We start from the raw sequence: 26,522 nt of genomic DNA on the forward strand, positions 1-26,522 counted from the left end.
TTCCGCTCAGCGCGGGCGGAAAAGGAGGCGGGGCCTGCCCGGCTTCCGGTCTGGTGGCCTCCCGGCGGCGCGGCGACGGTGGCCGGGCGGAGCCAAACCGCGGCGTCGAGCGAGCGAGAAAAGTCCCTTCCGAGCCGGGCTTGGCGTGGAAGCCGACGAGATGCTGGAGGCGGCCGGGCCGGACCCGGAGCTGGACCCGGAGGACCTGGTGCACTTCTCGGTGGGCGACCTGCCCAGCCGCGGCTACGGGGTGATGGGCGAGATCCGGCGGCAGGGGAAGCTGTGCGACGTGACCCTGAAGGTGGGCCCGGGGGAAGGCGGGGGGGGGTCGCGCTGGGGTGCCTGTGATTGACAGGAGGGAGGGGGCGGGGGGAGGAAGAAGGAGGGGCTGAATAGGGAGGGATGAGAGGTAAAGTGGGGCGGTGGGACCTTTTGGATGACCTTTGGGGCGCTCCCAGGCTCCCCCCGCCCTCCGCCAAGAACCTGATCAAGGTACAATGTCTGGCAGGGGAGCCTGCTGCTCCCTGAGCTGTCTTGACCCGGCCAGGGGAGGTCATCAGTGCTAAGTGGGAGGGGGCAGAGGGGGAGGAAGAGAAAAGAGGGAGGGGGAGGACAGGAGGAGGAGAAATGGGGGAGGGGGGAGAAGGGGGACAGGGAGGAGGAGGAGGAGGAGGAAGGAAGGAAGGAAGGAAGGAAGGAAGGACTGTGGGGTCCTTGGTGCTCTCTGAGCTGGGTGGTTCCCTTGCAGACGTTTCAGGACCCAACTAGGGAACATCATCAGTGCTAGAAGGGAGGAGGAGGAGGAGGAGGAGGAGGAGGAAGAAAAAGGAATATGGCGTCCTTGGTGCTCTCTGAGCTGGGTGGTTCCCTTGCAGACGTTTCATGACCCAACTAGGGAACGTCATCAGGGCTAGAAGGGAGGAGGAGGAGGAGGAGGAGGAGGAAGAAAAAGGAATATGGCGTCCTTGGTGCTCTCTGAGCTGGGTGGTTCCCTTGCAGACGTTTCAGGACCCAACTAGGGAACCTCATCAGTGTTAGAAGGGAGGAGGAGGAGGAGGAGGAGGAGGAGGAGGAGGAGGAGGAGGAGGAGGAGGAGGAGGAGGAGGAAGAAAAAGGAATATGGCGTCCTTGGTGCTCTCTGAGCTGGGTGGTTCCCTTGCAGATGTTTCAGGACCCAACTAGGGAACCTCATCAGTGCTAGAAGGGAGGACGAGGAGGAGGAGGAAGGAAGAGGAAGGAGGAGGAGGAGGGAAGGGAGGGTGGGAGGGAGGAGGAGGAGGAAGGACTGTGGGGGTCCCTGGTGCTTCCTGAGCTGGGTGGTTTCCTTGCAGACGTTTCAGGACCCAACTAGGGAACCTCATCAGTGTTAGAAGGGAGGAGGAGGAGGAGGAGGAGGAGGAGGAGGAGGAGGAGGAGGAAAAAGGAATATGGCGTCCTTGGTGCTCTCTGAGCTGGGTGGTTCCCTTGCAGATGTTTCAGGACCCAACTAGGGAACCTCATCAGTGCTAGAAGGGAGGACGAGGAGGAGGAGGAGGAGGAGGAGGAGGAGGAGGAGGAGGAGGAGGAGGAGGAAGAAAAAGGAATATGGCGTCCTTGGTGCTCTCTGAGCTGGGTGGTTTCCTTGCAGACATTTCGTGACCCAACTAGGGAACGTCATCAGTGCTAGAAGGGAGGAGGAGGAGGAGGAGGAGGAGGAGGAGGAGGAGGAGAACTGTGGGGTCCTTGGTGCTCTCTGAGCTTGGAGGTTTCCTTGCAGACGTTTCATGACTCAACTAGGGAACATCATCAGTGCTAGAAGGGGGGAGGGGGAGGAGGAGGAGGAAGAGGAGAACTGTGGGGTCCTTGGTGCTCTCTGAGCTTGGAGGTTTCCTTGCAGATGTTTCATGACTCAACTAGGGAACATCATCAGTGCTAGAAGGGAGGAGGAGGAGGAGGAGGAGGAGGAGGAGGAGGAAGAAGAAAAAGGAATATGGCGTCCTTGGTGCTCTCTGAGCTGGGTGGTTTCCTTGCAGACGTTTCGTGACCCAACTAGGGAACGTCATCAGGGCTAGAAGGGAGGAGGAGGAGGGGGAGGAGGAGGAGGAGGAAGAAGAAAAAGGAATATGGCATCCTTGGTGCTCTCTGAGCTGGGTGGTTTCCTTGCAGACGTTTCGTGACCCAACTAGGGAACGTCATCAGGGCTAGAAGGGAGGGGGATTTGTGGAGAGGAGGGGGAAGAGGAAAAGCAGGGGACAGAAGGAGAATGGGGAGGAGGAGGTGGTGATTTGTGGGATCTTTGCTGCTCTGCAAGCTTGGTTGTTTTCTCAAGACTATTGCTAAGCACATTGAGTTGTGCTTCTTAGATTGTAAGCCGCCCTGAGTCTTCGGAGAAGGGCAGGATATAAATGGGATTAAAAAAAAAAGACGTTTCTTGACCCAACTAGGCAATGTCATCAGGACCTGAAGGCAGGAGGAGGAAAAGGATTGTGGGGGGGGGAGGGGTCCTTGGTGCCCTCTGAGCTGGGTGGTTTCCTTGCAGACGTCTCATGACCCAACTAGGGAACACCATCAGTGCTAGAAGAGGGGGGGTTGCAAACAGGAGGAGGGGGAGACCACCAGGGATGGTGGGTGGCAGGAGGGTCACTGGGTTACCTTCTAACCTCTGGGACTACAGAAGAAATCACCCAAAGCTCTGTGTGGCTTTGGGTGATTTTGGTGGTTGCGTCTTGGGTCAGATTTTGTGTATTGTGGTTGTGTTTTCAGCAGGTGCCGTCTCTCAGACTCACATAGAAGAACCAGGCAACTGTATAAATTGACCATATAAATCAATCCTTTCCTGCAAGGTTTTTCTCTGTAAAAGCAGAGGAATAGAAGAACACAGGTTGTCCTCGACTTACAACCCATCCATTGAGTGACCGAAGCACTGAAAAAAGTGACTTAGGACCGTTTTCCATACTTAACGACCGTTGCAGCGTTCCCCCATGGTCACGCGATCAAAATTCAGATGCTTGACTTGTTCTTATGACGGTTGCAGTGTCCTGGGGTCACGTGATCCCCTTTTGTGACCTTCTGACAAGCAAAGTAAAGGGGGGGGGGAAAGCCAGGTTCACTTAACAACCGTGTGACTGACTTAACAACCACAGTGATTAACAACGATGGCAAAAAGTCATAAAATGAGTCTCAGCTCACTTAGCGGCTGTCTGTCAGTGGAAAATTGTAAGTCAAGGACCCCCCCCCCCTTTACTATAATTGTACAGAGAAAAAATAAGAATAATTGGCTTTGGCTGAAAACATGTCACAAATTCATTGAACTTCAAATCTTAAAGCTTGGCCAACAAGGTCATTTGCAGGATGACGTTAGCTTAAATACAAAGCTCCTGGTGGAACCAAATTAAACAATTTTCTACTAATATACACCTTGTCCTACCTACTGTACAATGACCCATCCGTTTAGGATGCCGTTCCACGTAAAAATAGCGAAATTATAAAAGACATATCTGGTCAGGTAGTCCTCGAACCTACGACCATAACTGAGTGCCAGATTTCTGTGGCCAGGTGAGATATTTGTTAAGTGACTTTTGCCCCCATTTTATGACCTTTCTGGCCATAATTGTTAAGTGGATCATGGCAGTTCTTGAGTTAGTAACCTGGTTGTTAAGTGGATCTGGCTTCCTCACTGATTTTGTTTGTCACAAGGTCACAAAAGGGGATCACGTGACCCTGGGACACAGCAATCAACCTAACTATGAGTCAGTTGCCAAGCATCTGAATTGTGATCACATGATCACAGGGATGCTGCGATGGTCGTTAAGTGTGAAAATGGCCAAAAGTTACTTAGTGTTGTAACTTCAAACGGTCACTAAATAAGCTGTTATTAAGCTAAAGACTATATTCAGAGGTTTTCCTTTTTCAGCCTTTGCCAATTAAAATTCTGTATCTGACACCTTTCTTCCCCTGTGTCATTCTGGGCATGACGTCACCATCGAGATGATTAATGTCCCAAATATTGGGTGAGGCCCCTTTGGCATAGCGTTGTGCATTCTGCATCACACAATCTCTGAAGAATGCATCACACAATCTCTGAAGAATGCGTCTGAAGGTCCTTCATAGGGCTTTAACAGCTTGACTGTAAACATGGCTGATAATTATGCCTGGTTTTTAATATATGCTCGGGGAGAGTCTGTGGAAATTAGATTTTAATTTGCAGCTCAGCTTGTGGTGCCCCGTCTCCGCTTTGCACATAAGATAGTCTCCCAAGAAATGGAAAGATTCATGAATGGAATACTTTCTGCTTGTCAGGTTGTTGACTGCACCAGAGTAACAAGGGTGGCTTGGCATGAGATTTACATCGTGTTTTAAATCCTCCAATTGTAGACAAATATTCTTCCAACAGAAGAGAATATTTGGAGATGAGGGTTGAACTGTGTGTGTGTGGGGTGGGTGAGGGGGGCCTTGGTGCTCTCTGAGTTTGTCTATTTTCTTGGCAGACGTTTCCTGGCCCAACTAGGCAACAACATCAACTCTAGAAGGAGTTTGTGGATTGGCAGAAGGGGAAGGAGAAGAAGGAGGGAAAGAAAAAAAGGGAAGAAGTGGGAGGAGGAGGAGAGGAGGACTGTGGGGTCCTTCATGCTTTCTGAAATTGGCTGTTTCCTTGCAGAGGTTTAATGGGCCAAATAGCTCAGGGGTAGGTAACTTCGGCTGTTTTATGACTCATGGACTCCCAGAATAGCAGGGGGTTGGACTAGATGACCTCCAAGGTCCCTTCCAAATTATTATTATTATTATTATTATTATTATTATTATTATTATTATTATTATTATTATTATTATTATTATTATTATTATTATTGTTGTTGTTGTTGTTGTTGTTGTTTTGTTTTTGTTGTTTTGTTGTTTTGTTGTTAATAATAATAATAATAATAATAATAATAATAATAATAATAATAATAATAATAATAATAATTCCTGAGCCAGCCCTGCTGAGGGGAAAGGGAGAGGTTTCCATGATGACCCGTGCTGGCTCAGGAATTCTGGGAGTTGAAGTCCACAAGTCATGAGGGGGCCATAGTTCCCCCATGCTGGCTCAGGAATTCTGGGAGTTGAAGTCCATGAGTCATAAAAGAGCCAAGGTTGCCTACCCCTGGCCTAGGCCGCCTTATGACTCGTGGACTTCAATTCCCAGAATTCCTGAGCCAGCCACGCTGAGGGGAAAGGGAGAGGTTTCCAAGCTGAGCCATGCTGGCTCAGGAATTCTGGGAGTTGAAGTCCATGAGTCATGGACCAAGGTGGCCTACCCCTTTTCTAGGCCAACCCCATTTCCGCCATCATCCCCTCCAGCCTCTTTTTAGAACTCTCCAGCAACCGAGACTCCCAGCAGAACAGAATAACCAAGTTGGAAGGGACCTTGGAGGTCATCTAGTCCAACCCCCTGCTCAGGCAGGAAACCCTGTACCATTCCAGACAAATGGCTGTCCAGACTCTTCATGAAAAACCTGCAGTGATATAGCACCCACAACCTCTAGTGGCAAGCTGTTCCACTGGTTAATTGTCCTCACTGTTAGGAAGTTTTTCCTTAATTCCAGGTTGCTTCTCTCCTTGGTCAGTTTCCATCCGTTGCTTCTTGTCCTCCCTTCAGGTGCTTTGGAGAAGAGCTTGACTCCCTCTTCTTTGGGGCAGCCCCTGAGATATTGGAAGGCTGCTATCATGTCACCCCTTGGTCCTTCTTTTCTTTAAATTAGGCGTACCCAATTCCAGCAAGGCTTCCACATACCAAGTTGTTGGTCCCTCTTGCTGGGCCTTCTGAAATCTCCTTCCTTGCATTTGGAACCTTAATACAGGTAGTCCTCAACTTACAACAGTTCATTTAGTGACCATTCCAAGTTACAACGGCCCTGGAAATAAAATGACCCTTTTTCTACACTGAACAACCATTGCAGCGTCCCCTTGGTCACGTGATCCAAATTCAGACAACTGACTCATGTTTATGACGGTCGCGGTGTCTCCTTGGGGGGGGAGGGTGTCACGTGATCCCCTGTGGCGACCTTCTGGTGGAGCAAGGTCAGTGAGGGAAGCCGGATTCGCTTAACAACCCTGTTCCTAACTTCACAGCTGCAGTGATTCACTTAACAACGGTGGCAAGAAAAGCCGTAAAATGGGGCAAAGCCTCCTTCACAGGCTTACTTAGGGAACGTTTGCGCTCAGTTGCGGTTGTGCATCGAGGACCATGTGTAGTTTCTTGGCTTTGTGTGTCTTTGCATGTGTATGTGTGTGTTCTCTTCTACACAACGACACAAAACGAGCCTGCCCTGTCTTCGGCCCTTCAATTATCATGCTGTCTGCAGTTTTCTCCAGGCTAAAAATATCTTAATTTCTGCCTAGAGACCTTGTTCAATATCCTTTCCAAAATGGCTTCTTAATATCCTTTTTAAGAGGCATTTCCAAGAACTGGCTCCGATGTTCTGGATGTGAAGAGGAATTATGTTTCTAATGTCAGCTAGGATTGGATCTGTTTTTTTATTTTTTGGCCGTTGCATGCTATTTTTCGTTCCTTTTGAGCTTTGATTCATGAGGCTGCTCCTCATGAATTTGTCCCACCTTTTAAAAAATATTTTGGTCAGTTCAGAGCAGGGATCGCATCTAACGCTTGCTTCTTCTCTTTTTCCCCACACGAACAACCCTGCGAGGTGGGTGGAGAGAGCCAAAGGGGCCCAGAGTCACCCAGCCGGCTTTGATGCTTAAGGCGGGACTAGAACTCCCCGTCATCTCCTGGTGATTGGCCCAAAATCACCCAGCCGGCTTTCCTGCCTAAGGCGGGACTAGAACTCACCGTCTCCTGGCGATTGGCCCAGAGTCGCCCAGTCGGCTTTCCTGCCTAAGGCGGGACTAGAACTCACCGTCTCCTGGCGATTGGCCCAGAGTCGCCCAGTCGGCTTTCCTGCCTAAGGCGGGACTAGAACTCACCGTCTCCTGGCGATTGACCCAAAGTCACCCAGCCGGCTTTGATGCCTAAGGCGGGGCTAGAACTCACCGTCTCCTGGCGATTGGCCCAAAGTCACCCAGCCAGCTTTCCTGCCTAAGGCTGGACTAGAACTCCCCGTCATCTCCTAGTGATTGGCCCAAAATCACCCAGTTGGCTTTCATGCCTAAGGCGGGACTAGAACTCCCTGTCTCCTGGTGATTGGACCAAAGTCACCCAGCCGGCTTTGATGTCTAAGGTGGGACTAGAACTCCCCATCTCCTGGTGATTGGCCCAAAGTCACCCAACCGTCTTTCCTGCCTAAGGCGGGACTAGAACTCACCGTCTCCTGGCGATTGGTCCAAAGTCACCCAGCCGGCTTTGATGCCTAAGGCGGTACTAGAACTCACTGTCTCCTGGCGATTGGCCCAGAGTCACCCAGCTGGCTCTCCTGCCTAAGGCAAGACTAGAACTCACCATCTCCTGGTTTTCTAGGCCAGCACCACCGCACCAACTTGCCTCTCCTTCTTCTGACTCGGTCACTTTTGCCTCGACCTCCCTTGACAAAATAACCTTGCCGAGTTGTGTCCAGTGTTCCAGATTGCGACGATTTCCCCTCTCGCCAAATACGCAAATTGCAGCCTAAGCCCAATGTAAGCTGATCTCTTGTAGACCAACTTTGTTTTGCCTCCTTCAGTGAATGCTCCAAAGAGATTTCTTCCCCCCCACCCCACCCCACCCCGTTCGAAGGCCGCCACCCCCCAGCCTTTGACGGTGTTGCGCGCTCAGCGTTTCACTTTGTTGTCGCTTAGAGCAGGGCTTTTCATCCTTTTCGCCCATTGTACCACTTTTAGGATACGGCAACATCTGAGTACGACCGGATGCCTAGCGAGGTGTCAAAAACGTAGATGACCCAAAAAAAGGAAAAAAGTGATGAAGTACAGAAAAACTGCATCTCTTCTAGCACTGATGCCGTTCCCTAGTTGGGTCATGAAAGGTCTGCAAGGAAACCACCCAGTTCAGAGAGCACCAGGGACCCCTCAGTTCTCCTCCTCCTCCTCCTCCTCCTCCTCTTCCTCTCTCCATAAACCCCACTCCCTTCTTAGCACTGATGATGTTTCCTAGTTGGGTCATGAAATGTCTGCAAGAAAACGAACAAGCTCAGAGAGCCCCAGGGACCCCACAGTCGTTCTCCTCCTCCTCCTCTTCCTCCTCTTCCTCCTCCTCCTCCTCCCTTCTAGCCCTGATGACGTTCCCTAGTTGGGTCATGAAAAGTCTGCAAGGAAACCACCCATCTGAGAGTCCTTCCTTCCTTCCTTCCTTCCTTCCTTCCTTCCTTCCTTCCTTCCTTCCTTCCTTCCTTCCTTCCTTCCTTCCATTCCATTCCATTCCATTCCATTCCATTCCATATTTTCTATTCTATTCTATTCTATTCTATTCTATTCTATTCTATTCTATTCTATTCTATTCTATTCTATTCTATTCTATTCTATTCTATTCTATTCTATTCTATTCTATTCTATTCTATTCTATTCTATTCTATTCTATTCTATTCCATTTTTTTTCATTCTCCAGGATTCAGTCCTGGATTTGAGAAAGTCATTTTTATTTATTTTTTTCGTCTTAAAAAAACAACAAAACTTGCAGACAAAACGAGGCTTAGCTGCGTAGTCGGAGAATTGACTCTCGTTCTCCTCCCGTTCCTGTTTTTTTAGGTTGGCGACCACAAATTCAGCGCCCATCGGATCGTCCTGGCAGCCTCCATCCCTTACTTCCACGCCATGTTCACAAACGACATGATGGAGTGCAAGCAGGATGAGATTGTCATGCAGGGCATGGACCCCAGGTAAAGCGGAGGATTGTGGGGCAGGAGGGGCTTGAGGTCATTACTTCCCCCCCTTCTTGGGATGGGCCAAATTTATTTAGTTTATTGGTGCTCTCTGAGCTGGGTGGTTTCCTCGCAGACGTTTCGTGACCCAACTAGGGAACGTCATCAGTGTTAGAAGGGAGGAGGAGGAGGAGAAGGAAGGAAGGAAGGAAGGAAGGAAGGAAGGAAGGAAGGACTCTGAGCTGGGTGGTTTCCTCGCAGATGTTTCGTGACCCAACTAGGGGACATCATCAGGGCTAGAAGGGAGGAGGAGGAGGAGGAGGAGGAAGGAAGGAAGGACTGTGGGGTCCCTGGTGCTCTCTGAGCTTGGTGGTTTCCTTGCAGACATTTCATGACCCAAGTAGGGAACGACATCAGTGTTAGGAAGAAGAGGAGGAGGAGGATGGAAGGAAAGAAGGAAGGACCCGGAGCTGGGTGGGGATTTTAAGAGAGAAGGAGGAAGAAGAGGGGAAGGGGGTGATGGAAGGAAGAGAAGAACCTTGGTGCTCTCTGAGCTTGATTGCTTTCTTGCAGACATTTCAGGACCCAACCAGGTAACATCTTCAATTCTAAAATGGAGTGTGCTTTTTGGCGGGGTGGGGGCCGACGACGAAGAGTGTGGGGTCCCTTGGTGCTCTCTGAACTTGTCGTTTTCTTGCAGGCATTTCACGACCCAACTGTGTAGCTTCAGTGCCAGAAAGGAGCATGCTTTGCTCCTTGCACTCCCTTCCAACACTGATGATGTTACCTAGTTGGGTCATCAAATGTCTGCAAGTAAACTATTAAGCTCAGAAAGCACCAGAGACCCCACAGTCCTTCCTTCCTTCCTTCCTTCCTTCCTTCCTTCCTTCCTTCCTTCCTTCCTTCCTTCCTTCCTTCCTTCCTTCCCCTCCTCCTCCTCCCTTCTAGCACTGATGACATTACCTACTTGGGTCATGAAACGTCTGCAAGGAAATAACCAAGCTCAGGCAGCACACACCACAGTTCTCCTCCTCCTCCTCCTCCTCCTCCTCCTCCTCCTCCTCCTCCTCCTTTCTCTTCCTCCTCCTCCTTCTCCTCCTTCCTCCTTCCTCCTCTTCCTCCTCCTCCTCTGAATTTCCTACGTAAGAGATAACTGGCCATTACAGAAGATTTTTGACTACCAGCTTTTTTTGTGTGTGGTGGTGGAGGTGGTGGGTATCCGTTCCATAGGCGGCAGCATTGGTTTTCTACTTTATTTGTGCCTCGCTTGAGAACTGGAAACTTACAAGCCTCTAGAATCTTGCAAGGGCCTCCCAGTTTAAGCCAGAACTCCGAATTCTCTGGCAACAGCGCGTATTTGATACAACCTGGGTGACTCAACTGGACATCTGTGCCCTTCTGGGAGTCACTTTGGATAGAGTGGGCAGTTAAAAACAAATTCGATTCATAAATCAATCAGTAGAAATAAGCGTCGGCTCCTCTTCGCCCCGTTTAGCGCGCTGGAAGCTCTGATCAACTTTGCCTACAACGGACATTTAGCCATTGACCAGCAAAATGTCCAGTCCTTGTTGATGGGCGCCAGTTTCCTGCAGCTGCAGAACATCAAGGACGCCTGTTGCTCCTTCCTCAAAGAGAGGTGAGTGTAAAAAGCCTGGACATAGCATCCTAGGGCTCGCAGGGAACAACAGAGGTCCTCCAGTCCAGCCCCCTGCTCAAAGCAGGAGACCTATCCCAGGGGTAGGCCACCTTGGCTCTTTTATGACTCGTGGACTTCAACTCCCAGAATTCCTGAGCCAGCCTGACTCAGCTTGGAAACCTTTCCCTTTCCCCTCAGCATGGCTGGCTCAGGAATTCTGGGAGTTGAAGTCCACCAGTCTTAAAGCGGCGTAGGCCTAGGCCAGGGGTAGGCAACCTTGGCTCTTTATGACTCATGGACTTCAACTCCCAGAATTCCTGAGCCGGCCATGCTGAGGGGAAAGGGAGAGGTTTCCAAGCTGAGCCAGGCTGCCTCAGGAATTCTGGGAGTTGAAGTCCACCAGTCATGAAGGGGCCACAGTTCCCCCAGGCTGGCTCAGGAATTCTGGGAGTTGAAGTCCACGAGTCATAAAAGAGCCTTGGTGGAGGAGTGGGCTAATGCCTCCTTAAGTAACACCAGCTGCCTGCCATTAGTGCAGGTTCGAGTCCCACCAGGCTCAAGGTTGACTCAGCCTTCCATCCTTCCCAGGTAGGTCAAATGAGGATGACCCAGATTGTTGGGGGGCAATTAAGCTGACTTTGTAATAATGCCGCTTGGGGGTGTGTGTGAAAGCCCTAATAAGCAGGCATATACATAGGATGAAGGCTACTGCTAAGCTTGTAAGCCGCCCTGAGTCTTCGGAGAAGGGCGGGATATAAATGGAATTTAAAAAAAAAAAAGAGCCAAGGTGGCCTACCCCTGGCCTAGGCCGCCTTATGACTCGTGGACTTCAGCTCCCAGAATTCCTGAACCAGCCATGCTGAGGGGAAAGGGAGAGGTTTCCAAGCTGAGCCAGGCTGGCTCAGGAATTCTGGGAGTTGAAGTCCACGAGTCATGAAGGGGCCACAGTTCCCCCAGGCTGGCTCAGGAATTCTGGGAGTTGAAGTCCGCGAGTCATAAAAGAGCCAAGGTTGCCTACCCCTGGCCTAGGCCGCCTTATGACTCGTGGACTTCAACTCCCAGAATTCCTGAGCCAGCCATGCTGAGGGGAAAGGGAGAGGTTTCCAAGCTGAGCCAGGCTGGCTCAGGAATTCTGGGAGTTGAAGTCCACGAGTCATGAAGGGGCCACAGTTCCCCCAGGCTGGCTCAGGAATTCTGGGAGTTGAAGTCCGCGAGTCATAAAAGAGCCAAGGTTGCCTACCCCTGGCCTAGGCCGCCTTATGACTCGTGGACTTCAGCTCCCAGAATTCCTGAGCCAGCCGCGCTGAGGGGAAAGGGAGAGGTTTCCAAGCTGAGCCATGCTGGCTCAGGAATTCTGGGAGTTGAAGTCCACGAGTCATGAAGGGGCCACAGTTCCCCCAGGCTGGCTCAGGAATTCATAAAAGTCATAAAAGAGCCAAGGGTGCCTACCCCTGGCCTCTCTTGAGCAGGAAAAGTGACCGTTAAGTGACCGGGGAGATCGTCCCTCCCTTATCTGATGGTTTTCCTAGGCAATTTCTCCTCCCCCGCATCCACCCCAAGGCCGTTCCCTACGGCAGCCTTGGCTTTCTCTTCCTGGAAAAGAAAGTGGGTCAAAGCAGTGTGTAGCCTTTGGAAAGGAGACCAAGAAGAAATCTCGCCGCGAAAGGGGGCGCTTTCACTGTAGCCGTGCGTCCCTCTGGCCGTACTCAGATCTGTGCCCCGTGGGAATGCATCCCAGCCCACTTCCCTTGGTGCTTGCGTGTGCGTGTTTCTCTGTGTGTGTGTATTTTAAGGGTGGGGGGCAATTTAGCCTACTCTCTGTGGATACCCACTGCGCAAGACTGCCCTTCTCCTTGCAAATTTGGATTCGGGGGTGGGGTTTCACCCGGGTGGGCCGGGCGTTTTCTGGGTGGGGGGTCCCCGCTCATCTCCGTCCCGTTCCAAGGCTTCATCCGAAGAACTGCCTGGGGGTGCGCCAGTTCGCCGAGGCCATGATGTGCGCCGTCCTGTATGAGGCCGCCAACACCTTCGTCCACCAGCACTTTGTGGAGGTCTCCCGGCTGGAGGAGTTCTTGGCTCTGCCCTTCGAGGACGTCCTGGAGCTGATCTCGAGGGACGAACTCCACGTGAAGGTGGAGGAGCAGGTAGGACCCTCCCGGACCCTCCAGTGCGCCTCGCCTTTTTGTTTTTGTTTTTTTGGGGCGGGCGGGGGGTAACCCAGCGCGCAAGAAATTATCTTGGTCCTGCATCTGCAACCGTCCCTTTAGTGCAGGGCCTTTCAATATTCAATATCCCATTCCATGTTTTCTATTCCCTTCCCTTCCGTTCCTAACTGTCTCTCCCCCGGCAGGTCTTCGAAGCCGCCTTGGCCTGGGTGAGGTACGACCGGGGACCCCGAGAAAGCTGCCTGCCGGAGCTCCTGTCCCAGATCCGCCTGCCCCTCTGCCGGCCGCGCTTTCTGACAGGCCGCGTGCAGCAGGACGAGCTGGTGCGCGGATGCCCCAAGTGCAGGTGAGCGGGGGGGAGGGTTGGGGGGAAATGGGACAGGGAAGGGCCCCCCCATCCCCAGTCGGAAGGCCTCAAACCCCACCCACGCAAGGGGGAAGAGGCGCCTGGTGGCACCCGGGCCAGGGCCAGCCTGTGGGAGACGGGCGGTGGGAGGGAGAGAGGAAAGAAAAGGAAGAGGAAGGGAGAGAGAGGAAATGGAGGGAGGGAGGGAGGGACAGAGGGAAGAAGAAAGGAGGGAAAGAGGAGGAGGAAGGGAGGGAGGGAGAGGAAGGGGAGAGGAAATGGAGGGAGGGAAGAAGAAAGGAAGGAAAGAGGAAGGGAGGAAGGAAGAGGGAGAGAGGAAATGGAGGGAGGGACAGACGGAGGGAGGGAAGAAAAAAGGAAGGAAAGATGAAGAAAGGGACGGAGGGAGGAAGGAAATGAAGGGAGGAAATGAGGAAGAGAAGAAGAGCATAACGGAGGGAGAAAGAGGAAGGAAGGAGGGAGGGAGGAAATAAGGGAGGAAGGAAATGGAGGGAGGGACGGACAGAAGAAAAAAGGAAGGAAAGATGAAGAAAGGGAGGGAGGGAGGAAAGGGGAAGGAAGGGAGGAAGGAAAGGGGAAGGAAGGGAGGGAGGAAAGGGGAAGGAAGGGAGGGAGGGAGGAAGGAAGGAAATGAGGGAGGGAGGAAGAACATGGAGGGATGAAGAGGGAGGGAGGGTGGGAGGAAATTAAAGAGGAAGGAAACGGAGGAAGGGAGGGAAAGACAGAAGAAGAAAGGAAAGATGAGGAAGAAAGGGAAGAAGGAAGAGGAAGAAAGGGAGGGAGGAAGAAGGAGGGAGGATCTTGTGGCCCCGTTAGCATTCTTCCCAGTCCACCATACTGGTACGTCCTGGATCCCAGATTCGCTTAACGACCGTGTTCCTACGTTAACAACTGCAGCCATTCACTTCCCAGCCTTAGCCAGGAAGGTCGCCAAATTGGGGCAAAGCGCACGTCCCAGCTGTCTCGCTTAGCAATGCAAACGTTGGGCTGCACCCGTGGTCGTAAGTCGAGGACCGCCTGTGTTGTTGTCTTTTAAACCAGTCGCTCAAGGCTTCCTCCCTCAACCGGGTCCCACCTGCCACCGAGCTGGGTCGGCGTGTATAATTCTGAAACTGAACCCCAATTTCTTTCCACTTTTACGACGCCTCCTTGAGCCTTTGGTTCCCCTCGCGTCGAGCGTCCTGCGAGTTTTCGCCTGGGGATAGCTAGCTGCGGGAATCGCGTGCCTCAGTTTCCCTTGCGGGGGCTTTGATTTAAAATCGGAGCTAAGTCAGCCTTCAGGGTTGTCTTGCTCCTGCTGCGTTGTTTTTGTTGTTGTTGTTTGTGGTGTCAGTTTTATTATTCCTCGCTCGTGTTCTGCTAAAATATTAAAAGAATTTGCCACTAAGATCGCTATTAAAATCCCCTCCGTTAATAAAAAAACAGCAATCTTTCTAAACGCAAAAATGAACCCCGATCTGGATGCGTTGAGGAATTATTTCAAGGCAAACTTGCGGGAGGAGAGAAGCGTGTTTTGTGCACGTTGTGCGGTACAGATAGCAAATATTATAGGCCAGTGGTGGCAAACCTACGGCGTGCATGCTGGGGGGGGCACTCAGAGCCCTCTCCGTGGGCACGCACACCTCGCTCTTTGGCTACGTTTTCGCAGGAAAAAGCCAAAACAAGCCTCCGGAGCAAGTACGCTGTTTTCAGCTTTTGAATTATATCAAATCTGACCCCAGAAACAGACTTAACAAACGATCTGAGTGTTGCTCTCAAACTTACAAAGTAGGAGCCAAGGTTAGACAAATTATCAGCAGGCGTACAACAGCAAAAATCACATTGAATTGTTCAAAGCGTGCCAAAGGCGAACTTTTTACTCTTCAGTTAGAAGCTGTTTGAATCAAAAGCTTTGTTATTGTGTTTTTCTTTCTTTTAAGACAAACGATGTTAATGTACGAGTTGTTTCTTTTTTAAAAAATAAACAAAAACCTCAGTATTCATATTCAATTGCCGCGTTGGCACTTTGCGATAAAGAAGTGGGTTTTGAGTTGCAGTTTGGGCACTCGGTCTCTAAAAGGTTCGCCATCACTGTTACAGGCTATATTTACTACTTAGCATGCAGTATATTTGAATGAGGGTGGTCCTCATTTTGCAACGATTCATTGAGTGACCATTCGAACTTAACAGCGGCATTGGGAAAAAAAGAAAATCACGTTTCCCCCACCCGCTCACGTGATTTACATTCAGATGCTTAGCAGCTGACTCACGCTTACAACAGTCACGGTGATCCCCTTTGGCGACCTTCTGACAAGCAAAGTCAAGGGGGGGAGGAGAGCCCAGGTCCACTTCGCAACTGGGTGACTAACTGCAGGGATTCACTTAACAAGGGTGGCAAGGAAGGTCGTAAAATGGGAGCCAAACTTAGCCACCGTCTCACTTAGCCGCCGGAAATTTTGCTGTAAGTCCGGGACCATCTGTGCAGAAATGCACATTTAAAAAAGCAATGAAATGCTGGTCTTTCTACATTTGCATCTTTTTTTATTTTAAAATCAGAAGGCACCCGTGTTCACGCCCATGGATGTTTGAATCCTATTTCTGCATGGGATATAAGATAGGGGTTGAGTTTTGATGATCTCAAGGGTTTCCCCTGAGGCTTTACAAAGGCAGCATTAGAATGCGATTCATCTCTGGCTCAGCTTCCTTCTTTGCTTCCTCGCCGGAGCTTTTGGTGAAGAGACTGGACAGCCATTTGTCCGGATTTGGGACTAGGCCAGGGTCTCCTACTGGAGCAGGGAGGGGTGGACTAGATGACCTCCAAGTACCCTTCCAACTCTGTTATTCTGTAAGGTTCTCCTGCTCGAGCAAGGGGGTTGGACTAGATGACCTCTGAGTTCCCTTCCAACTCTGTTATTCTGTAAGGGTCTCCTGCTCGAGCAGGCGGGTTGGACTGGATGACCTCTGAGTTCCCTTCCAACTCTGTTATTCTGTAAGGGTCTCCTGCTCGAGCAGGCGGGTTGGACTTGGATGACCTCTGAGTTCCCTTCCAGTTGGGTGATTCTCCAAGGGTCCGCCTGCCTGCTCAGGGGTCAGACTAGATGGCCTCTGAGGCCCCTTCCAAATCTCCGGTTCTGTTTCTAGGGACCTCGTGGACGAAGCCAAAGACTTCCATCTGATGCCAGAGTGCCGTCCACCACTCCCCCCTTTCAAGACACGGCCGCGTTCCTGCACGTCCATCGCCGACTTGATTTACGCTGTGGGAGGACTCAACTCGGCAGGTAACTTTCAATTCCGTCTGCTGTCGCCCTCGGACAGGGAATACTCGACTTACGACCATGAACACCTGCCAGTTAAGGTCTTCCGTCATGACATTCCTAAAGCAGCTCCTCCTTAGATCTATCTGAGTTTTAATGACTTTTTTTTGCAGCAGCAGTCGCTAACTGAGTCAGTGTGGTCCGCCGTCATTAAGTGAATGCTGCAATCATTGAGGAAATCTTAATGGGGTGTTTTTGTGTTTTTCGCAAGACCTGGATGTGAACATCGCTTTTGGATAAAAACTAGGGACTAGAACTTTCATGCATAAATTGAGACTAGAACTCCCAGCCTCCTGGCAATTGGCACAAAGTCACCCAGCTGGCTTTCTTCCCTAAGGCGGGACTAGAACTCACCGTCTCCTGGCAATTAGCCCGAAGTCACCCAGACAGCTTTCATCCCTAAGGTGGGACTAGAACTCCCTGTCGCCTGGCGATTGGCCCAAAGTCACCCAGCTGGCTTTCATCCCTAAGGCGGGACTAGAACTCACCGTCTCCTGGTGATTGGCCCAAAGTCACCCAGCCGGCTTTCTTCCCTAAGGCGGGACTAGAAGTCCCCGTCTCCTGGCAATTAGCCCGAAGTCACCCAGACAGCTTTCATCCCTAAGGTGGGACTAGAACTCACCGTCTCCTGGTCATTGGCCCCAAATCTCCCAACCAGTTTCGACGCCTAAGGAGGGACTAGAACTCCCGGTCTCCTCGTGATTGGCCCAAAGTCACCCAGTGCCAAGTGCCAAAAGTGTGGTCACATAACAACCATGGAACTGATCGTAGCACACACACACCCTTTTTTCAGCAAGGACATAACCTTGAGCAGTCATTAAGTGACTGGTCATAAGTTGAAGACTGTGCATTGAAATACAGGTAGTCCTCGAATTACAACTGTTGGTTTAGTGACTGTTTGAAGTTACAACGGCTCTGAAAAAGGGGACGCAGGACCACTTTTTCACAGAGCCCCCGCAGCATCTCCAGGGTCTCCTGATCAAAACTCAGAGGCTTGGCAACCGACTCACGTTTACGACGGTCGCCGTGTCCCACATTGCAACTTCCTGACCAGCGGAGTCAATCCGGGGGGAAGCCGGATTCGCTTAATGACCGTGCTGCTCGCTTAACAGCCACAGGGATTCACTTACGGGCAGCTGTGGCAAAAAAGGTTGTAAAACGGAGTGGAGCCGACTTCACAGCTGTCTCGCTTACCGACAGACCCTGGGCCAAGGACTACCTGTACTAACTTAACCCCTGCAGGGATTCCCCTTCTTAGCAACCGCGGCGAGAAAGGTGGTAATGAAATGAGACAAAAGCCCCCTTAACCCAGGGGAACTTTGGCCTTCCATTTCGTCGCAAGTAGAGGACTGCCCCTAACGCCTTCTTCCTTTTAGAGCGTGACGACACGGCTACCCAAAAGGGCGGGTTGGCCGTTTCGTCGCAAGTAGAGGACTGCCCCGCAACCCAAACGGGGGGGGAGGTGGCTTTGCCGACCACCTGTTAAAATGCCAGCAGCCAATTTCTACGCAGGCGACTCGCTGAACGTGGTGGAGGTCTTCGATCCTGTGGCCAACCAGTGGGAGAAGTGCCAGCCAATGATGACGGCCCGCAGCCGGGTGGGCGTGGCCGTGCTGAACGGACTCCTGTACGCCATTGGAGGATACGACGGGCAGTGGCGGCTGAGCACCGTGGAAGTCTACAATCCCGAAACCGACTCCTGGTCCAGGGTGGGCAGCATGAACAGCAAACGGAGGTGCGTCTGTTGGCTTCTGGGAGTGGAAGTCCCCCCCTCTTAAAGTAGGCCGGCTGGGGGATTCTGGGAGTGGAAGTCCTCCACTCTTAAAGCAGGTCGGCTGGGGGATTCTGGGAGTGGAAGTCCTCCCCTCTTAAAGCAGGTCGGCTGGGGGATTCTGGGAGTGGAAGTCCCCCCCTCTTAAAGCAGGCCGGCTGGGGGATTCTGGGAGTGGAAGTCCTCCCCTCTTAAAGCAGGTCGGCTGGGGGATTCTGGGAGTGGAAGTCCCCCCCTCTTAAAGCAGGCCGGCTGGGGGATTCTGGGAGTGGAAGTCCTCCACTCTTAAAGCATGGCTGGCTGGGGGATTCTGGGAGTGGAAGTCCCCCCCTCTTAAAGCAGGCCGGCTGGGGGATTCTGGGAGTGGAAGTCCTCCACTCTTAAAGCAGGTCGGCTGGGGGATTCTGGGAGTGGAAGTCCTCCCCTCTTAAAGCAGGCCGGCTGGGGGAGGCTGGGAGTGGAAGTCCTGCCCTCTTAAAGCAGGCCAGCTGGGGTATTCTGGAAGTCCCCCCCTCTTAAAGAATGCCGGCTGGGGGATTCTGGGAGTGGAAGTCCTCCCCTCTTAACAGCAGGCCGGCTGGGGGATTCTGGGAGTGGAAGTCCTCCCCTCTTAAAGCAATCTGGCTGGGTGATTCTGAGAGTTGAAGTTGTCCCCTCGTAAAGCATGGCCGGCTGGGGGATTCTGGGAGTGGAAGTCCTTCCCCTCGTAAAGCATAGCCGGCTGAGGGATTCTGGGAGCTGTAGTCCACCCCTCTTGAAGTCGCCACGCTTGAGCCAGCCTGGTTTGAAGCGTGCTGATAGAGGCAGCCCTTCTGCAACCTCTGTTTTCTGTGTCCCGTCTTTCAGCGCGATGGGAACTGTAGTCCTAGACGAACGGATCTACGTCTGCGGGGGCTACGACGGCACCTCTTCCCTGAACTCGGTGGAGGCCTACGCGCCCGAGACAGACCAGTGAGTTGTTCCCGAAGGGCTTTTGTGAGACCCGTGTGCCGCTAGCTAGCGCAACTTCCCCCCCACACACACACACGCACACTGACCCCTCCTTTCGCTGGCCCTCCCAAAGGTGGACGGTGGTGACGCCCATGAGCTCCAACCGCAGCGCGGCCGGCGTCGCCGTCTTCGAAGGCCGCATCTTTGTCTCCGGCGGACACGACGGCTTGCAAATCTTCAACAGCGTAAGTCCGTTTTGGGGACTAACGTTTCTTTTTTTTTTCCCCCCCTCTCTGTCGGCCTGCCCCGATAATCCCCGCTTGCCAAAATTGGGGGGGCTCCCACACTGGCGGGTTTTAGGAAGAGCGTAGCATACGGTATGGGGTCTCCCGCTTGAGCAAGGGGGCTGGACTAGATGACCTCCGAGGTCCCTTCCAACTCTGTTATTTTGTAATTCCGTAAGGGTCTCCTTGAGCAGGGGGCTGGACTAGATGTCCTCAAAGGTCCCTTACAGCTCTGTCCTTCTATGATTCTTTAAGGGTCTCCTGCTAGAGCAGGGGGCTGGACTAGATGACCTCCAGGGTCCCTTCCAACTCTGCTATTCTGTTAAAAAAACCAGCATTTCTCCAAAGGCTGAATTGGAGGAGAACTCTGAAGCTGTTGTGGTGCCAGTTTTCATAAACGTCTGCAACGGAGGAGTTAAAGCAAACGTGTTTTATCAAGTAGTGTGACATTATTCTGTTGTTTATTATTTATTTAGGGGTTAGTTATAAATGGGGGAGTTCTAGTCCCGCCTTAGGCATCAAAGCCGGCTGGGTGACCTTGGGCCAATCACCAGGAGAGGGTGAGCTACTCCCACCTTATGCATGAAAGCCAACTGGGTGACTTTGGGCCAATCGCCGGGAGGCTGTGAGTTCTATTCCCACCGTATGCATGAAAGCCGGCTGGGTGACTTTGGGCCAATCACCAGGAGACGGGGAGTTCTAGTCCCACCTTAGGCATGAAAACCAACTAGGTGATTTTGGGCCAGTCACCAAGAGGCTGTGAGTTCTAGTGCCAATTTATGCACGAAAGTCATCTGGGTGACTTTGGGCCAATCACCAGGAGAGGGTGAGTTCTAGTCCCGCCTTAGGCCATGAAAGGCCAGCTGAATTTGGGCCAATTGCTGGGAGACGGTGAGTTCTACTCCCACTTTAGGCATGAAAGCCAACTGGGCGACTTTGGGCCAATGGCCGGGAGGATGTGAGTTCTAGTCCCACCTTATGCATGAAAGCCGGCTGGGTGACTCTGGGCCAATCGCCAGGAGGCTGTGAGTTCTAGTCCCACCTTATGCATGAAAGCCGACTGGGTGACTTTGGGCCAATTGCTGGGAGGCTGTGAGTTCTAGTCCCAGCTTATGCATGAAAGCCGACTGGGTGACTGGGCCAATCGCCAGGACGCTGTGAGTTCTAGTCCCAATTTACGCACGCAAGTCGGCTGGGTGACTTTGGGCCAATCACCGGGAGGCTGTGAGTTCCAGTCCCACCTTATGCATGAAAGTCAGCTGGTTGACTTGGCCAATCGCCAGGAGACAGGGAGTTCTAGTTCCAGTCATCTTTTTTCAGCCCAACCCACCTCGCAGAGTTGCTGTTCTGGGAAAATAGGAGAGAGAAGGAGTATTAGATACCTTCGCTCCCCCAAAGTATTTATTAATCACGAAGGCAAGGCGTGAAGACGTATATAATTCAACCGTTCCTCCAATCTGCATCGGAGGCCTCGGTCTGGTCTCAACACGGCCCGGCCTTCGGGTCATCGACGGCGTTTCCACCTGGCTCTCCTTGCCTGACCTGTGGTCTTTGTCCCTGCCCTCAGGTGGAATTCTACAACCCTTACACTGCCTCGTGGCACAGCGCAGCCAGCATGTCGAACAAGCGGTGTCGGCACGGCGCCGCCTCCCTCGGCGGCAAGCTCTTCGTCTGCGGCGGCTACGACGGCTCGGCTTTCCTCAGCATCGCCGAGGTCTACAATCCGGCGGCCGATCAGTGGGACGTGCTGGTGCCCATGAACAGCCGGCGGAGCCGCCTGTCCCTGGTGGCCAACCGCGGCCGCTTGTACGCCGTGGGCGGCTACGACGGACAGTCCAACCTCAGCTCGGTCGAAGCCTACGACCCGGAAGCCAAGCGCTGGACGTTCGTGGCGCCCATGGCGTGCCACGAAGGGGGGGTGGGGGTGGGATGCGTCCCGATGACGAGCATTTGAGGGCAGAGGGCGGGGTCCCATTTCCCCTCCCCCCCACCCACCCCCCACCGCACACCGTGCATTGCATGCGAACCGTAGAGCTGCGGAACGACGGCGGCTCCGGCCGTGGGGGATGTGCACGGTTTCCAGGCGCTGGAGGCGCGGCCCGCCGACACCTCCGTCGGCCATCCGCGAGGTGTCCTTGTGGGGGGGGCGGGATGTCCCACGAAATTGGGTCGATCCAAAGAGTTTGCATTCTGGGGGGGGGAGGAAGGGATGAAGGAAAGCTGCTTGCTCTACTCGGAGGGTGGGGGGGCGGTCTTGGCCAAATGTTGGGACCACAGACTGTTGCCTGGGGCTTTGTGGTTATGTGGGAGGGGAGCGTGTGGTGGGTTAGAAAGGAGGAGGAGGAGGAGGATACAAGTATCGCTGTTAATATTGATCAGTTTAATCTCCCCTCCTCCTCCCCCTGTACTACTGCTACTCCTTCTCCCCTTACTCTCTTCTTCCCCTTCTCTCCTTCTCCTCCTCCCCTCTCCCTTCCTACTCCTTCTCTCCTCCCCTTCTCTCCCTCTCCTACTCTCCCTACCTCTCCTCCTACTCCTCTCTCCCTTCCTCCTCCCCTTCTCTCTCCTCCTTCTCCCCCTCCCTCTCCTTCTCTTCCCCCCTCTCTCTGCCTCCCTCCCCTTCCTCCTCCTCTCCCTGTATTACTGCTACTCCCTCTCCCCTTACTCTCTTCTTCCCTTTCTCTCCCTCTCCTAGTCCCCCTCCCTCTCCTCTTCCCCTCCCCTCCCCTCCTTCTCTCCCCTCTCCTCCTACTCCTTCTCTCCTCCCCTTCTCTCCCTCTCCTCCTCCTCTTCTCCCTCCTCCCCCTTCTCTCCTTCTCCCCCTCCCTCTCCCCTCCCCCTCCCCTCCTTCTCTCCTTCTCCTACTCCCCCTCCCTCTCCTACTCCCCTCTCCCTTCCTGCTCCTCTCTCCCCTCCTCTCCCTCTCTCTCCTCCTTTTTCTCCTTTTTCTCTCTCTCCTTCTCCTTTTTCTCCTCTTCCCCTCCCTTCTCCTGCTCCTCCTCCCCCTCCTTCTCCTGCTCCTTCTTTCGTCCTGTTCCTCATATCCTTCCAAAGCTGCTTAAGGACCTTCCTTCCCCTCTGAATGTGAGAAACACTACAATGACTAGGAAAATACCTTTCGTTTGGGCGCATCTGGTGCCCCGCTGCCCTGACCAGCATCACACCATAGTTCGGCCTCCCCGTATGGATTTCTAGCACCTTCCGCCGTTTTCTCAACCGGGAAAACGAAGACTGTCGGCTGGGTTGGACAAACAGCCTTCTCTTAACAGGGTCCCCAACCGTTGGGGTGGACTACGCTACCCATAAGTACTTAACAACATGCCCCACGTAGGGACCCTTCTGGGTTACAAATGAAGGTCCCGCTGAGAAAAATGGTCTTTCAATTTGCCATTTGCCTTGTTTACAGCCAAAATCCGGGGTAGGCTTTCCTATCCTTCACCTTCAGAAACTGACTTTCATCTCGGGACATTCGATTAACCAAGATGAAACTAGCATCCGAAAAAGTAAGCCGTTTGCAGGGATGGCCTTCCCTGAACGTCTTGCGAAACCGGCGGTTGCGCTGCAGAAATGTAACTCCCATCGGCTTCAGAAGCTGCAAGTAAACGCTGTGGCCCTTTAAAGCAGCTGCGTCGTTTCCCCAAGGCTTCGCAATCCCAGGGCAATTTGGGGAACATTCAATACAGGTACTCCTCGACTTACGACGACCGTGACTGAGGCCAGAATTTTAACGCTGGTGAGAAATTTATTAAGTGAGTTCCCCCCACCCCGTTTTACGACTTCCCTCGCCGCCTTACGTCCCTTTTTCCCAGTGCCATTTTAACTGCAAACGGTCACTAGGCGAATCGTTGTAAGTCGAGGACTACTTGTATTTTACTCAGCTCTGCTGTCACTCATTCAGACAAAGGTTTGTGGGATTAAAAGGTCCATCTTGAACGTGGAAGGGGAAAAAAGAAACAAAATCAGGAATCAGTTCGTGGCAGGGTGGGCCATTCATCAACTCGCTTCTCTAACACAACCGCACCACTCGCAACCAGAAACGGATTGCCCGGTTCCTATAATTCTGATTTAACAGTGACTTATCTCAACCCGAACCCTAGACGTACGTATCTGATTTCTGACTCGGTCCCTGAAAAAGTCTTATAAATTTTTATTTTATTTTATTTTTGTTGTTGCTGTTGTTGTTTTTCCCTTTTAGTTTCGCTCCTAACGACAGCCTACAATTTGCTGCACAATTTGTCATGGAATCAAGCCGACAAGTAAGCTAAGGAACTCGGACAATTGGGTAAAATAAGAAAGATTTTTTTTGTGGGGGTGGGTGGTGGTGGGGGGTGGGAAATGCCAAAAACGTTCAAACACAACAAATACAGTCCTTCCCTTCACGTTTGTGTAAGAAAAAAATATGAAAAAACAAAAACAAACCACAGGCCAACTTTCTCTTCCTATGCTGGTTTGTTCTTTGCTATTAAGGCAAAAAATAAATAAATCCCTGCATGTTTTTTTGGATCAAGTGTACACACCTGGCGAAATGGCCTGAAAACGATGAAGGACGTGGGGGTGGGGGTGGGGGTGGTCTTGATTTCATTGTTTTGACTTTTCCAATCTGGGTATCTTGTCGATGTTGATTTTAAACAGGTGTCGGAAGGCTGGGGTGAATTGTGAGGTCCTTGGTGCTCTCTGAACTGGGTGGTTTTCTGATAGACGTCTCATGACCCAACTAGGGAACGTCATCAGTGCTAGAAGGGAAGAGGAGGAGGAGGAAGATTGTGGGGTCCTTGGTGCTCTCCGAGCTGGGTGGTTTCCTTGCAGACGTCTCGTGACCCAACTAGGTAACATCATCAGGGCTAGAAGGGAGGGGGGGTTGCGGAGAGGAGGAGGACTGTGCGGTCTTTGATGCTCTTTCAGCTTGCTGGTTTCCTTGCAGACGTTTCGTGACCCAACTGGGCAACGTAATCAGTGCTAGAAGGAAGGCGGGGTTGCGGAGAGGAGGAGGACTGTGGGGTCTTTGGTGCTCTATGAGCTGGGTGGTTTCCTTGCAGACGTCTCGTGACCCAACTAGGGACCATCATCAGGGCTAGAAGGGAAGTGGGTTTCGCTCTCCGTTTAGCCATTTAACTTTGCAAAATGCTAGAGCCGCGAACCTACGGCACGGGTGCCACAGGTGACACGCAGAGCCTTCTCTGTGGACACGCGCGCCATCGCCCCAGTCCTAGGCCTTCAGCTGGGTTTTATAAAACCTTTTCGCTTTAGGCCTCCGCCGCCATGTGCAAAAAAAAAATGGTTCAATCAATCAATTTCAACTTCTCGCGGGGAAAAAAAAGATCTCGCAAAGTTGGAATTGATTGATTGAACTTTTTAGTCCCACCCAGTCTGCCGTTCCCACCGCAGCCACGCCCACCCAATGGGCCACACCCACCCGGCACCCGACGCTACCGAAGTGGGTTTTGGGTTGCAGTTTGGGCACTCGGACTCTTAAAAGGTTCGCCATCACTGTGCTAGAGAGTTCCTTCCGACAAATCAGCCATCAACAGACACACAGAGGCCAACCACATTTACACGCCATTCAAGAGAGACAGAAAAACCTAGAAAGGGAATCAAGACCAAAAGACAATAAACCGGGATTAACACCCAGGTCAAAAAAACCAACAATAAACAACAGCCCAATTAAAGAAACAGCAAGAACCCTGCCACCAACCCTGAAAGAGCAAGCCACTGTATATCAAAAGGAAGCAAACCCCACACTCCTTCACACTGATGATGTAAACTAGTTGGGTCATGAAACGTCTGCAAGGAAACCACCAAACCCAGAGAGCATCAGGGACACCACAGTCCTCCTCCTCCTCCTCCTTCTAGCACCGATGACGTTCCCTAGTTGGGTCACGAAACGTCTGCAAGGAAACCACCCAGCTCAGAGAGCACCAAGGGCCCCTGATCTGCAGAAATCCTCCCGTATTTGTGCCACGTCGTATCTTGGATGTCACCGCCTCTCCACAAATGGGAGTTGAGTTGCCTATTGTGCTTTCTTCATTTCTCACCCGACACCCTGGCCAAGCGATCATTCATCTTGCCGACAGAGCCCTCTGGACCAAATTGTGTTACAGCCTTGGGGGAAAAAAAAACGTCGGTCGAAGTGACTCCGTTTCCCCAACGGGCAGTTCAGTTTTGCCAAACGGGAAGCAGCGGCAGCGAAGAGGTGTGGGGGCGGTTGCGCCCTACCAGGCTCGTGCCCCTTTTCCCAGCAGCATGGTTCCTGTAGTCCCCACGCCTGGCTGTTTCCTAATCTCATCACCAGGAGACGCGAAAAGTCGAGCACACGGGGGAAGAATAACTGGCAGCTTCTGCGGGAGTTCGCTGCGAAGGCCAGCCAACGTTGCCACCAGAAAGGGGGAATCCCAGAGGATATCTAGAAGGACTTGGTGTTTCCTGCCTGTGTTCTGTCTGTCCATCCTACGTAATTCTCGAATCGAAATAAATCCAAATCTCGGCACTGGACCCATTTAAATGATGAGCCGTATTCCAGATTGCACGGGGGGAGGGCGCGGGAATCCGACCACCTCGGCGAGTGTCTCCATGTGAATGTAAAAGTTGTCGATACGTGTTCATGTAAAATCATGTATGTAAATCATCCTGTGATCCTTGAGGGGTGGGGGGCAGACCAAGCCTTCATGTAGAGAAGAGTGGAGTTGACCCTATCTCTGTTCTACTTTGTTGCAAATATATTTAATTTCAATCCAAAGGTTCTTCTCCGGTGTTTGGTCATTCTCTCACTTTTCTTTGCCAGTTTGTTCTAGAATTTAGATGGAGGTACCGAAAATGCTTTAGAAATGAGCAGGCTTGTGCAGGTAGTCCTCGACTTAGGACCTTTCGCTTAGCGACTGTTCCAAGTTACAACGGCCCTGGGGAAAAAAAGGATCATTTTTCACACGCCCCGTTGCACCCTCGGGTGATCAAAATTCGGACGCTTGGCAGCTGACTCGTATTTACGACGGTCACTGTTCCTGGAGTCACGTGATTCCCTCTTTTGCGACCTTCAGACCAGCAAAGTCGACGGGGAAAGCCAGATTCACTTCACAACCGTATTTCTAATTTCACAACTGCGGTGATTCCCTTAACAACTGGAGCAAGAAACGATGTAAAACGGGGTGAAATTCACACTACCTCACTTAGCCACAAGAATTTGGGGGCTCAGTTGTCGTAATTCTAGGACTAGCTGTAGATTCACAAGAGCCTAAGGGTACGTGCGAACGAGCTTGGGAGAGGGAAGGACGATCAAAATTGCAAGATTCGATTAATGTACGCTTACCATTAAGATCAGAC

General features: G+C 52.1%; 1 protein-coding gene and 1 long non-coding RNA gene across 4 annotated transcripts; both read left to right on the top strand.

Annotated features, from left to right (window-relative positions):
- The first annotated feature begins 42 nt into the window (after positions 1 to 42).
- Positions 43 to 21,395, top strand: KLHL18 (kelch like family member 18). 2 transcript variants are annotated; one of them, XM_081344214.1, is made up of 10 exons: positions 43 to 301; positions 8,650 to 8,780; positions 10,258 to 10,398; positions 12,344 to 12,542; positions 12,749 to 12,909; positions 16,051 to 16,187; positions 17,736 to 17,958; positions 18,841 to 18,945; positions 19,058 to 19,169; positions 20,776 to 21,395. In XM_081344214.1, the coding sequence occupies exons 1-10, from the start codon at positions 161 to 163 to the stop codon at positions 21,160 to 21,162; spliced, it is 1,737 nt and encodes a 578-aa protein (XP_081200340.1). In that variant the 5' UTR covers positions 43 to 160; the 3' UTR covers positions 21,163 to 21,395. The 2 variants fall into 2 exon arrangements, with proteins under 2 accessions (XP_081200340.1, XP_081200341.1); XM_081344215.1 differs by lacking the exon at positions 20,776 to 21,395 and adding an exon at positions 19,464 to 20,257.
- A 66-nt stretch (positions 21,396 to 21,461) lies between these two features.
- LOC308678274 lies at positions 21,462 to 25,945 on the top strand. 2 transcript variants are annotated; one of them, XR_014028631.1, is made up of 3 exons: positions 21,462 to 23,464; positions 23,841 to 24,034; positions 24,111 to 25,945. It is a non-coding gene; the product is annotated as an uncharacterized lncRNA (long non-coding RNA). The 2 variants fall into 2 exon arrangements; XR_014028632.1 differs by having other exon boundaries at positions 24,130 to 25,945.
- The last annotated feature ends 577 nt before the right edge of the window (positions 25,946 to 26,522 follow it).

This window comes from Vipera berus (assembly GCF_964194415.1).
Source record: "Vipera berus genome assembly, chromosome: Z".
In the NCBI taxonomy this organism is placed as follows: domain Eukaryota; kingdom Metazoa; phylum Chordata; class Lepidosauria; order Squamata; family Viperidae; genus Vipera; species Vipera berus.